At 44.9% G+C, this 14108-nt stretch overlaps 2 protein-coding genes across 3 annotated transcripts in view; one reads left to right on the top strand and one right to left on the bottom strand.

Annotated features, from left to right (window-relative positions):
• Positions 1-4232, bottom strand: part of LOC145360392 (heparan-alpha-glucosaminide N-acetyltransferase) — a 228371-nt gene extending 224139 nt beyond the window's left edge. The window contains exons 1-2 of the mRNA XM_080215588.1: positions 4209-4232; positions 3126-3192 (exon numbers count right to left, since the gene is read on the bottom strand). Coding sequence (XP_080071714.1) covers positions 3126-3192; positions 4209-4232 — 91 coding nt within the window. The remainder of the gene's footprint in view (positions 1-3125; positions 3193-4208) is intronic.
• A 6170-nt stretch (positions 4233-10402) lies between these two features.
• Positions 10403-14108, top strand: part of ecd (ecdysoneless homolog (Drosophila)) — a 35584-nt gene continuing 31878 nt past the window's right edge. For both annotated transcript variants that reach the window (XR_013889743.1, XM_080215934.1), the window contains exons 1-3: positions 10403-10684; positions 13258-13375; positions 13522-13609. Coding sequence is in view for 1 of the 2 variants with exons in the window: in XM_080215934.1 (XP_080072060.1) it covers positions 10414-10684; positions 13258-13375; positions 13522-13609 (477 nt within the window). In the remaining variant the exon portion in view is untranslated. The remainder of the gene's footprint in view (positions 10685-13257; positions 13376-13521; positions 13610-14108) is intronic.

Raw genomic sequence — 14108 nt, 5'->3', positions numbered from 1 at the left:
CAATAGTTGTGGGTAGAGGGGTATAAATTGCCATCAGTGCTATAAAGAATCATGCAGGTGTGGAGGTGTATTGCCTGACATGAGAGTCTGAGGGATCACTGGGGTGGATAGTGGGGCATTAGTTGACATGGAGGGAATTAATGGGCATGGGTTGGCATGGATGAGGCATTGGGAGTGAGAGGGAGCTGTTGGACTGTGAGGGGTGAGGGGCTGATTTTTGTTCCTTTTTTTGATATCTTTGTCTAAGTGTCTGAGCATGAAGTTGGGCCTTCTGCCCAGCCTACCTCCACACCCAACAGCCTCCAAACTCTTTCCAAAGTCATCCCTGTTTCACCCACCCCCTGGACCGGAAATTGTAACTTCTGGGGCACTTTTGCGCGGGTCAGGTTTGTGGAACAGGAAGTGTCCTCTCTCTGTAATTCTGACCAGGGAGCAAAGATTCAGGTCTTCTTCTCCCTACTGCCCACCATCTCCACCAACTAATTTCTTTACCCCAACCATTCCTCTCTCTTTCTTTCTTTCCCTACTCCAAACAATTGCTCTGGACTCCACAGCACATTAAAAATACAGATTAAAAATAAAATCCATCAGCGCATTCTGCTTTTCAGTGTCTAACTAACGAGTAAATCCATGAATCATTTGTTTTAATCAATGACTATTATCCCTCACCTGTAAATCATTCATCACTATGGCTGATTTTTTCTTCATCGAGGGAATTTTTGTTCAATGCTGTATCCTTGTCAGTGTATTTCTGATTAATTTTTGCCATCTTCGCTGGAGGGTTGCCAATGTTACCTAAGCAAGAATCAATCTGAATACTCATTGCTTCCCTGTTGCTCTAACAAGACTAATGGTTTCATTTTGCTTGATGTCAGATTAATGTTTGAATCAAGTTCCACAAAGATTCAACAAGGTCCTAATCAGTAGCGTGCCACCATAGAGTTAACTCAGACAAATCAATCCAGTGTACCTCCTCGTCCAAGGAAGAAAGGCACTAATTGCTCATTCTGCAACTGGCTAGTGCTGGATTTGGGAGCAGCGCAAGACATTATAAAATGTGTGAACACAGAATCTGCAGAGGCCATTCGACCCATCAAGTCTGCACCAACCACAATCCCACCCAGGCTCCATTCCCCTAACCCATCATACGTACCCTGCTAATCTCCCTGACACTAAGGAGCAATTTAGCCTGGCCAATCAACCTAACCCACTCATCTCTGGACTGTGGGAGGAAACCAGAGCATCGGGAGGAAACCCATGTGGGTGGGGTTGGGTGGAGGGGGTAGTCCACACAGACAATGACCCAAGGCCAGAATTGAACCCGGGTCCCTGGCACTGTGACGCGACAGTGCTAACCACTGTGCCACCATACTGCCAACAGTATGGACACATACCCAATGTGGTTCAACCGCTTGAAGTACAGACCTTCAGTAACCGCTTAGCTCTCTACAATTCAATTAAGACGTTCACATACCTGTCGTCTAAGCCACGCGTTTTCTCAGCTGTTCTCCTGAGCTGCAGCGGCTCCTAGCTACTTAACAAACACTAGCCTTCAGTGTGGTAAAGGCAGATAAGGAAATCTCGCAACACAGAGGTCCAAGATTAGGCAGGTTCAACAGTAACATTTTAATCCAAGACCCCGGGTAAAACACGAAAACAGTGGTGGAAGTCCACCAAAGTATCATCATTCGACCATCGTCCCGGTACCTAAGAAAAGCCAAGCAACATGCCTTAATGACTATCACCCAGTGGCTCTGACATCCATCACTATGAACTGCTTCAAAAGGCTAGTCATGGCACAAATCAATTCCAGCCTCCCAGATTGCTGGATTCACTACAGTCCGTCTACCACCGCAACAGGTCCACAGCAGATGCCATCTCCCTGGCCCTGTGCTCAACCCTGGAACACCTAGATAGCAAGGGCATCTATGTCAAACTTCTATTTATTGACTATAACTCAGCCTTCAACACCATAATTCCTATGAAACTCATCTCCAAACTTTGTGGCCTGGGCCTCGGCACCTCCCTCTGCGACTGGATCCTGAACTTCTTACCCCACAGACCACAATCAGTAAGGATAGGCAACAACACCTCCTCCACAATCATCCTCAACACCGGTGCCCACAAGACTGTGTTCTTAGCCCCCTAACTATACTCTTTATACACCTATGACTGTTTAGCCAAATCCCCCACCAATTTGATTTTCAAGTTTGCTGATGACAATACTGCAGTGAGTTGGATCTCAAACAATGACGAGACAGATGACAGGAATGAGGTAGAGAATCTGGTGAACTGATGCAATGACAATAATCTCTTCCTCAATGGCCACAAAACAAAGGAGATAGTCATTTACTTCAGGAAGCTAGTGGAAAACATGCCCCTGAGTACATCAACGGGAATGAAGTAGAAATGGTTGAAAGCTTCAAGTTTTTAGGTATCCAGATCAACAACAACCTGTCCTGTTTCTCTCTCTCTCTCTCTTCCCCACCCACCACCACCACCACCACCACCACCACCACGTCAATACTATAGTTAAGAAAGCCCACCAATGCCTTTACTGATGCATCATAGAAAGCATTCTTTCTGGTTGTATCACAGCTTGGTATGGCTCCAGCTCTGCCCAAGGCCGCAAGGAACTTCAAAAGGTCTTGAATGTAGCCCAATACATTATGCAAACCAGTCTCCCATCCACTGGCTCTGTCTACACTTTCCGCTGCCTCAGCAAAGCAGCCAGCATAATTAAGGACCCCACACACCTTGGACATTCTCTCTTCCATCTTCTTCCCTTGGGAAAAAGATATAAAGGTACCAACCGACTCAAGAATACCTTCTTCCCTACTACTGTCAGACTTTTGAATGGCCCTATCTCACATTAAGTTGATCTTTCTCTATACCCTAGCTATGACTGTAACACTACATTCTGCACTCACTCCGTTCCTTCTTTATGAATGGTATGCTTTGTCTGTATAGCATGCAAGAAACAATACTTTTCACTGTATGCTAATACGTGTGACAATAATAAATCAAATCAAATCAAGCCACCAGCAGTCGTGGATGCCATCTAAATTTTACAACTAAATCGCTGCATTGTAATTCACTGTCAGAAATACTTAATTATTTCTTACCCAAAGATATTCCCCGGCTACACATCACTGTGAAGGTGAATGACACATCAGGTGAATGACGAAGGGACTAACCCCGAAAGCTTGTGAGTATATTATCAAATAAATAGGTTGGACTAAAACCTGGTGTTGTCAGACTTTTTACTGTGTTTACGCCAGTCCAACGCCGGCATACCCACATCATGAAGAACGAAGAGCAGAGTTCAGAGATATATATAGCTGCAGGTATAATCTAAGTAAACTACTTTACACAAGCACAATAAATTTAATAATAAAATAAATAAAATTCCAGTGCCATCACCCAGTGCATAAATTTATGCAGGTAACTACTGGACATCTACACTCCTTACATTGCAAATATTCTATCCACCTCAGTGTGGCGACTTCTTGCAAGCTGCGCCCTGCGTAGCTTCTAATTCTATCTCTTACCAACTCTTTTACATTCTTCAACAATGCTCTAATTCACTCTCTTTCAGATTTGGCCATGCTCAGGACCCTAGAGATGCCTGACCTGAAGTTGACCTGAACCAGCAGACCATGTGGAATCTACAGCCTGGAGCTGGGTCTTTCCCTACACCGGTTCTCAGTTCTCAGGAAAATGCCCTAGAAGCAAAGGCCTTCACTCTGCCGGCTTCTACTGACCAGACCTGCATCCCTGGGGCTGGAGTTTCCTCCCACCCCAACCCTTCCCCCAGCTCCCACCAAATCCAATGGCCAGATCAACAAGTTTGGAGCTAGAGCCTTCACCCCACCAGCCCCAACCTCTCTGACCCAGAGAACTGGTGTCTCCTGCAGGCCCCAACCACTCCCCCCAATCCCGCCCTTCTACAATCACCCCACACTCCTAAAAAAAATCAACTCCTGCTGCCTAAAAATCACTAACACTGCTCTTTTGAACTTACTCACAAATCTAGAGGTCCTCTAACCTCCAAAGGAAGACCCCGACTTGGCAGTGACTCTGAGGACCCCAACACATGGACCTGGACATCAGCACATCCGTGATCGCAACCCCAGAGACGTCATGAGCACTCAGTTCCTGGCAGCAGACATCTTCAACCTCTCTTTACAACAATCTGAGGAACGTACCTCCTTTAAGAAGACGACCATCATCCCGGTACCAAAGAAAAGCCAGGCAGCATGCCTTAATGATTATCGTCCAGTGGCTCTGACATCCATCGCTATGAACTGCTTCGAAAGGCTAGTCATTGCACAAATCAATTTCAGCCTCCCAGATTGCCTGGATCCACTACAGTTCGCCTACTGCCACAAAAGGTCCATAGCAGATGATATCTCCCTGGCCCTACACTCAACCATGAAACACCTAGATAACAAAAACATCTATGTCAGACTCCTATTCATAGACTATAGCTTAGCCTTTAACACCGTTATTCCTACCAGATTCATCTCCAAACTTTGTGGCCTGGGGTCGGCTCCTCCCTCTGCAACTGGATCTTAGACTACCTAACCCGCAGTTCGCAGTCAGTAAGGATAGGCAACAACACCTCCTCTACGATCATCCTCAACACTGGTGCCTCACAAGGCTGTGTCCTCAACCTCCTACAATACTCCTTATAGACCTCTGACTGTGTGGCCAAATTCCCCCCCAACCTGATATTCAAGTTTGCTAATGACACCACTGTAATGGGTCGGAAGTCAAACAATGACGAGACAGAGTATAGAAAAGAGATGGAGAATCTGGTGAACTGGTGTGGCAACAATAATCTCTCCCTCAATGTCAACAAAACGAAGGAGATTGTCAGGGAACATAGTGGAGAATGGGGACGAAGTAGAAATGGTCAACAGCTGCAACTACCTCCCTACAGCTAATAGTTTACATTTATTCGGCCTTTTGACTAAGAGCAAGCCCAAGATGGAGAGCGATGCCTTATCTTGTCAGCTTGAATCTTGTTTGTCTCTCACCATAATTGGATTCAATTTGAATTTGGTGTTTGGAGCAAGCAGGGAGATGCATTCAGGTCCTAGCCCAATCCAGAGCATTGGCTTTGTAACTTTTAAGAATGGAGTAAAAATGTAAAATAAAACACAAAGTTTACATTTATTTCTCAATGACTACCAGAAGAATTTCAATGCTAATTCTTGTCATAAAAACCTAATTAAAATTTCTAACTGTAAATTGGAAACAAAGGTCAAGAGTTGTAAGACTTTACAGATAATGGTCCCAGATTAAGCTCCAACTTTCCTGTCAGGCACACTTTTTCCTGTATTTCCTTGGAAAGGCCTTTGGTATAAATTGCATCAAGAAAGGTATGAAATTGTTGCCGTTCTTTGCCACAATAATGCTAATTAAACCTGGCTGATACTGACATGCATCATTAAGTGTCAGTTTCAAATTTGATTGATTGGATATACAAATCAGTCATCACGAAGCAGGCAATTTAAGTTGCACGACAGTAAATCTAATTGTCAGGCCAATTTGTGTGTATAGCTACTGGAGTGCACAGAGATCGACTCCCAGCAATGAATGCTTCAAAAGTGCAGGTGGCAGAAAAACAATCTCAAAACATTCAAATAAATCAAACCTGAGGAGTGAGAGGAGAATCCTAGCATTTCTTGGTTAAGTTGTCATATCAAAGTGGAATTTGCCAATGTCACAAGTGGCATTGTAGGGCGGCACGAAGGCACAGTGGTTACCACCACTATCTCACAGTGCCAGGGATCCAGTTCAATTCCCAACTTTGGGTCACTGTCTGTACAGAGTTTGCATGTTCTCCTTGTGTTTGCGTGGGTTTCCCCCAGGTGCTCTGATTTCCTCCCACAATCTGAAAGACGTGCTGGCTTGGTGTATTGGCCATGGTAATTTTCTCTCAGTGTACCTGAACAGGTGGCGGAGTGTGGCAACTACGGGAATTTCACAGTAACTTCATTGCAGTGTTAATCTAAACCTACTTGTGACACTAATGAGCAAACTAAGAAAAAAAACTATGTGACTGCAAGCATCGTTATCTTTCCTCACCCTCTATGCAGCTTTCAACACCATAAGCCCATAAGACATAGGAGAAGAATTAGGTCACTCGGCCCATCGAGTCTGCTCCACCTTTCAATCATGGCTGATATTTTTCTCATCCCCATTCTCCTGCCTTTTCCCCATAACCTCTGATCCCCTTATTAATCAAGAACTTAGCTATCTCTGTCTTAAAGACACTCAATGACCTGGCCTCCACAGCCTTCTGCAGCAAAGAGTTCCATAGATTCACCACTTTCTAGCTGAAGAAATTCCTCCTCATCTCTGTTTTAAAGGATCGTCCCTTTAAGTCAGAGGTTGTGCCCTCTGGTTCTAGTTTTTCCTACTAGTGGAAATATCCTCTCCACATCCACTCTATCCAGAAACTTATCCTGTAAGTTTCAATAAGATTCTCCCTCATCCTTCTAAACTCCAACAAGTACAGACCCAGAGTCCTCAACCATTCCTCACACGACAAGCTCTTCATTCCAGAGATCATTGTTGTGAACCTCCTCCGGACCCTTTCCAAGGCCGGCACATCCCTCCTTAGATACGAGGCCCAAAACTGCTCACAATACTCCAAATGGGATCTGACCAGAGCCTTATACAGCTCAGAAGTACATCCCTGCTTTTGTATTCTAGCCCTCTTGACATGAATGTTAACATTGCATTTGCTTTCCTAATTGCTGACTGAACCTGCATGTTAACCTTAAGAGAATCTTGAACAAGAATTCCCAAGTTCCTTTGTGTTTCTGATTTCCTAAGCATTTCCCCATTTAGAAAACAGTCTACGCCTCCATTCCTCCCTCCAAAGTGTATAACTTCACACTTTTCCACATTGTATTCCATCTGCCACTTCTTTGCCCACTCTCCTAACCTGTCCAAATCCTTCTGCAGCCTCCTGCTTCCTCATACTATCTGTCCCTCTGCATACCTTTGAATCATCTGCAAACTTAGCAACAGTGCCTTCAGTTCCTTCACAATCAACTGCACCAACTTCTAATTTGTTGTTCAGCTTAGTTGAACCATTCTTCACTTGATTCCATTCTTACCTACCGAACCATAGCCAGAGGAACTACCACTGTGATTTAACTTCCCACCTCTGCATTGTTACCTTTAGATGTCCCAAAGAATTTCACAGTCAATATATTATTTTTGAAGTGCTCATTGTTGTTGTGTAGGCAGACAAAACCTTAAAAGGTGGTGGAGAAATTAGCTTATTGAAACATACAAGGTTATAAATAATATGGAGGAAAGCAATCGGGAACATTAATATTAAACTAAGCTTAGGAAAAGAGCAAGTGTCAAAAGAGCAAGTCAAACTTAGACCCGATGTCAGGAAATTTCTTTCTACACAATACATGGAACAGTGAGTAAGAGTGGGATTGATGCAAATCACTTTATAAAACAATTGAATGCCATCATAGGCAAGATAAAGGAGCTTTCTCATTGTCTGAAGGAGATCAAATGGCCACCCTTAAATGTATTTATCCCATGATTTGGGAAAACATTTTGTTTGAACCAACGGCACGGTGGCACAGTGGCTAGCACTGCTGCCTCACAGCACCACAGACCAGGGTTCAATTCCAGCCTCGGGTGACTGTGGAATCTACACATGCTCCCCACGTCTGCGTGGGCTCCTCCAGGTGCTCCAGTTTCCTTCCACAGCCCAAAGATGTGCGAGTTAGGTGGACTGGCCATGCTAAATTGTCCCTTAGTGTCGGGGGCTAGCAGGATTAATACGTGGGGTTAAGGGGATATGGCCTGGACAGGCCCGTTTTCGGTGCAGGCTTGATGGGCCAAATGGCCTCATTCTGCACTGTAGGGATTCTGTGAATGTCTGGACAGATTATACAAAAAAAAATCAGTTTTCTAACAGAGTTGCTCTCTCATTCTCATTCTCTTAAAACATGAACAAGTTTCATAGGCTACACACAGACAAAATGCTTTTACTCGTTCAGGAGACCAAAACTAATAGCCACAAATATAAAATAGTCAGTCATAAATCCAGTAAGGACTTGGGAGTAAAACATATCCAGAGAAAGGTGAGAACATTGAAGTCAGTTATATTCCCAAAATCCAGAAAGTGAATAGATTAGGCCCAGGTTCGATTCCCAGCTTGGGTCACTGTCTGTACAGAGTCTGCACATTCTCCCTGTGTCTATGTGGGTTTCCTCCGGGTGCTCCGGTTTTCTCCCACAGTCCGAAAGACATACTGGTTTGGTGCATTTGTAATGCTAAGTTCTCTCTGTGTACCTGAACAGGTGCCAGAGTGTGGTGACTAGGGGATTTTCACACTAACTTCATTGCAGTATTAATGTAAGTCTACATGTGACTAATAAACAAACTTCAACTTTTATAATGGAATCCCCAGTTGTTGCACACTACCTGCATACAACTAATACAGGTATCCCCCCAGTTACAGCACGCTCTAATAATGTATTGTTCTATTAGTAACTTAGCGAACTCATCCATACAGTGCTGCCTCCAGTTATGTATTGGTGGGATCATTGTGAAAGCACCTACGGCCATTTTGTCAATGCACATGCTTCACTCCCCACCCCTCCAAGTCTCCTCCCTGTTTACCTCTTCCTCCCATTCATCACTTCCCTCTCCCACATCCCTCATTGCATTCCTCCTGCTCCCAATCTTTCCACCACCTCCCTCATGCTTCCCTTTCCTTGCAGGCCAGGGCTCCATGGCCGACTTACCACTGCCCCTCTCAGCCCTGGCTCAGGAGAGGGGCAGTGAGTGGGAGGTAAATAGATAAGAGGAGCAAGTTACTAACAGCAGTAAGTTCATAAGAGGATTTCTGGGCAGTTAGATTCAAGGAAACTAATAGGTTTTTAAATATAAAAGTTATGAATGCAACACACCCTTATTTCATGAATTTATAGGAAAAGATTTTAGTTCAGCACATTTTCACTAGCATGCCATTTTTTATGGACATCTTAAGAGCGCTAAATGTGGGATGGTTCGTACAATTATCACTCACTAGCTCCATGAGGAGATGCAGTGAATCGTATAGATACTACCAGGATTGGGAGGTTTGAATTATAAAGAGAGGCTGAATAGGCTGGGACTTTTTTTTCCCTGGAGCGTAGGAGGATGAGGGGTGATGTTCAAGAGGTTTATAAAATCATGAGGGGCATAACAAGGTGAATAGCCAAGGTCTTTTCCCCAGGGTAGGGGAGTCCAAAACTAGAGGGCATAGGTTTAAGGTGAGAGGGAAAAGATTTAAAAGGCTTCTGAAGAGAAACTTTATCACACATACAGGAATAAGCTGCTAGAAGAGGTGGTAGAGGCAGGTACAATTACAACATTTAAAATACATTTGGACAGATAATGGGAATGGGAAAGGTTTAGAAGGATATGGGCCAAGCACAGGCAAATGGGACTAGTTCAGTTTAGGATTCCAAAGATGAGCAAGTTAGCAATTGGCAATGCTAAATTGCTCCTTAGTGTCAAGGGGCCAAGCAGGGTTAATATGTGGGGATAGGGCCAGGGTGGGATTGCTGTTGGTGCAGGCTCAATGGGTTGAATTGTCTCCTTTTGTACTGTAGGGATTCTATGATTCTTCTATGAAACATAATCGGCATGGACAAGTTGAGCCAAAGGTTCTGTTTCTATGCTGTATACATCTCTATGACTCTCAGGTGCATGGACTGTGGATAAGCAATGGGGAAGGAATGGAATGACGCTGATCGTGTCTGTAAGGAAGCTCCTGGTGTGTAGCACAAACACTATTAGGGAACAGAAGGACCTGTTTTGGCATTGTGGGGCGACTGGACGACCGCTGCTCCTGCCCTTGCAGCCTCCTCGGTGAATAGTGGAGAGGGTGGGAGGCTGAGTGGACATGAAGCTGCATGCTGGATACAACAACAACTTGCATTTCTCTAGCACCTTCAGCATGTTTTTTTTAAAAAAACTCTCAGGGTGACCAGCAACAATTTAAAACTATCAGACACCAGGCTGGGATTATAAATTCCCATCACATACCTGTCCACTGGGATTTAATCTGCCCATTGGCTCCACCCATTCCAATGGCAGCCTGGTGACGTCACCAGCTAGTTATCGTCACGGACCTGCGTGACGTAACGTTGTATGATGACGTAATCACGTCGCGAACCACGTGACTGTCCACATTACGCTTGACGCCGTTGAGCGCCGGGGAAGACATTAGATGTGGGACCGATGAGAAAGGGGAAGGTATTAGGTGTGGGACTGATGGGGAAAGGGGAAGACATTAGGTGTGGGACCTATGGGGAAAGAGGAAGACGTTAGGTGTGGGACCGATGAGGAAAGGGGAAGGTATTAGACGTGGGACCGATGGGAAAGGGGAAGGCATTAGGTGTGGGACCGAGGTGGGTGCATTCGCCACCCGTTGTGGTTATGGAGGGTTTGCTGGAGGAGCGGCGTAGCGAGTGGCCGCAGGACACTGTGGCCTACAGGTTTTATCACACCGGAGCCCAGGATCCCGCGGTTTGTAGGGCGGAGTTGGAGCAGCAGCTGGAGAGGATAGTGGGCCGATTGGCTCTGCTGTGTGCAGGCTACATTTGGCACAATGAGGCCTTCAGGCTGCAGTACACACCGGGCCGGGGTGAGTGCCTGGAGTCTGATCCCCACACGTTCCCCTCCCCCCTTCAGAGCAGCTAACCTGTGGCTCCCGGTGTAAATATTTATAGAATCATTGGGATATGCAGTAGGGAAGCAGACCCATAAATAAAGCAAATTACTGCGGTTGCTGGAACCTGAAACCAAAAGAGAGAATGCTAGAAAATCACAGCAGGTTTGGCAGCATCTGTAAGGAGAGAAAAGAGCTGACATTTTAAGTCCAGATGACCCTTTGGACTCTTCAGCCCAACTTGGACATGCCGACCAGGTGTCCTAAACTCAACTACTCCCATTTGCATGTGTCCATATCCCTCTAAACCTTTGCCATCCACATACCTGTCCGAATGTATTTTAAATGTTGTAATTGTACCCACCTCCACCACCTCTGGCAGCTTATTCCATATTTACACCACCTTCTGTGTGAAAAAGTTGCCCTCCAGGTCCCTTTTAAATCTTTATGCTGTCAGCTTAAATCTATGCTCTCTAGTTTTGGATCCCTATCCTGGGGAAAAGACCATGGCTATGCATCTTATCAATACCTCTCATGATTTGATAAACCTCTGTAAGGTCTCCCCTGATCCTCCAATGCTCCAGTGGAAAAAAAAGTCCCAGCCTCTCCTTATAATTCAAACCTTCCAGTCCCAGTAACATCCTTGTAAATCTTTTTTTTGCACCCTTTCCAGTTTAATATCCTTTCTATAATAGGGTGACCAGAACTGTACACAATATTCCAAATGTAGCCTTAACAGTGTCTTGTACAGTTGTAACAATGTTCTGATTCCTGTACTCCGTGCTCTGACCAATTAAGGCAAGTGTGCCAAATGCTGCCTTCATCACCCTGTCTACCTGTGATACAATTTTCAAGAACTATGTATCTGCACCCCTAGGTGTCTCTATTTAACAACAGTTCCCAGGGCCCTACCATTGACAGTGCTAGTCCTGCCCTAGGTTGTCTTACCAAAACGCAACACTTCGCATTTATCTGAATTAAACTCCATCTGCCAAACCCTCAGCCCACTGGCTCAGTTTATCAAGATCCCATTGTAGTCTTACATAATCTTCTTCACTGTCCACAGCACTACCAATTTTGGTGTCATCTGCAAGCCCACTAACCATGCTTCCTATATTGTCATCCAAATTGTTCATATCAATGATAAACAGTGGACACAGCATTGATCCCTGTGGCACACCACTGGTCATAGACCTCCAGTCTGAAAAACAACCCTCTCCACCACTGTCTATCTTCTACCAGCAAGCCAATTTTGTATCCAATTGGCTAGTTCTCCCTGGATCTAACCTTACTGTGAGAAGTCTCACAACACCAGGTTAAAGTCCATCCAATTTATTTGATAGTAAACTCACAAGCTTTCAGGGTTTGCCCCTTTGTCAAGTGAATGGAGAGTTTTGGCCTCAGACAGAGCACATAACAGCACACACAGTTTACAGATTACTGATTAGAATGTGAGTCTTTACAACTAACCTATTCAAGTCTTAAAGATGCAGACAATGTGAGCATTAGGCAGAGGTTAAAGAGATGTGTATTGTCTCCAGACAGTACAGTAAGTGAGGTTTTGCAAACCCAAGCAAGTCATGGGGGTTACAGATAGTGCAACATGAACCCAAGATCCCAGTTGGGACCGTCCTCATGTGCAGAACTTGGCTATCAGTCTCTGCTCAGCGACTCTGTGCTGTCGTGTGTCGTGAAGGTTGCCTTGGAGAACGCTTACCCGAAGGTCAGAGGCCGAGTGCCCGTAACTGCTGAAGTGTTCACCGACAGGAAGGGAACAGTCTTGCCTGGTGATTGTCGAGCGATGTTCATTCATACGTTGTCCAATTGGGGAGACCATGCAGATGCTACGACAACGGATGGATGAACATCGCTTGACAATCACCAGGCAAGACTATTCCCTATAAATCACACATTTATGAGTACAGTTGAGAGGAGCTTGGGGACACATGTTATGACATCCTTCTCGCAAGAGTCAGTAAAGAAAGAGAGAGAAAATTCTACTTCATTAAAACTGTATATATCTGAGATAGAATTCCTACAGTGCAGACGGAGGTCTTTTGGCCCATTGAGTCTGCACTGACCACTTTCCCACCCAATCCCTATTCCTGTAACCCCACATATTTACCCTGCTAATCCCTCTGACACTACGGTCAATTTAGCATAGCCAATCAACCTAACCTGCATATCTTTGGACTGTGGGAGGAAACTGGGGCACTGGAGGAAACCCACGCAAACAGGGAGAATGTGCAAACTCCACACAGACAGTGACCCAAGCCGAGAATCAAACCTGGGTCCCTGGCGCTGTGAGGCAGCAGTGCTAACCACTGTGCTGCCCCTAATAGTAGGAAAAAGGTAAGCTGCACTCCTGAGCCAGATTTGGATGCCAGTGATTGGAATATGTTTTTTCGTTTTCCGCTTGTGTTTTTTTTTGCTGCATCTTGTATACACTGATCCATCACTAAATGTTTTGGTTTTAGTACAGAACACTAGCCAGTTAATGTACTATGGCTGAGTACGTTCAGATGACAATGCAAAGCTTTTCCTTTCAGGAGATATTCCTGCCCACATTGGTGGTGTCACAAACTTTGGTGATAATGTGGATGATGAATGGTTGATCGTGTACCTTATTCAGCAGATCACCAAGGAGTTCCCCAACTTGGTGGCGAGGTATGGAATCCCTTGGTGTTAGTTACTGTAAAATCAAAATTGCAAACTCGGTATGTTCTGAGTCGCTCCAGAGGAAGAGACAATATAATTTATTCAGCTTTCATCTATATTACACGCTAACATCGAATCTTTGTTTTCGTGCATAGTGTTGAGGATAACGATGGGGACTTTTTGTTGATTGAAGCTGCTGAGTACCTTCCCAAATGGTTAAACCCTGACACTAGTGCAAACCGGGTAAGAAAACCTCCACTCTATTCCTCACCACTTCCCAATGAGGGTGATGAGTCACATTGGACCCGTGGTTGTTTACTGAAGTTGCCATTCTTTCAGTTTGTGCATGTGGTAGCATGTGGTTCCTGAGCCTAAACTGTCCTTACTGGTGTGATAATACTGCAATTGATATATATATTTTATATGTTTAAAGAAAATGGGTGGCACGGTGATACAGTGTTTAGCACCGCTGCCTCACGACACCAAAGACCCAGAGTCAATTTCCAGCGTAGGTCACTGTGCAGACTCTGTACAGATATTCTCCAGGTGTCTGCGTGGATTTCCTCTGGGTACTCCAGTTTCCTCCCACAGTCCAAAGATGTGTGTGTTAGGTTGATTGGCCATGCTAAATTGCCCCTAGTGTCAGGGGAGTTGGCAGGGTAAATATATGGAGTTACGGGAATAGGTCCTGGATAGGATTGTGGTCAATGCAGACCTGATGAGCTGATGGCTTCCTTCTTTA

Source organism: Carcharhinus amblyrhynchos, chromosome 31, assembly GCF_965287045.1.
Source record: "Carcharhinus amblyrhynchos chromosome 31, sCarAmb.v2.hapA, whole genome shotgun sequence".
Classification (NCBI taxonomy): Eukaryota; Metazoa; Chordata; class Chondrichthyes; order Carcharhiniformes; family Carcharhinidae; genus Carcharhinus; species Carcharhinus amblyrhynchos.
The sequence above is the reverse complement of the archived record's forward strand: the minus strand, read 5'-3'. Positions and strand labels throughout refer to the sequence as shown.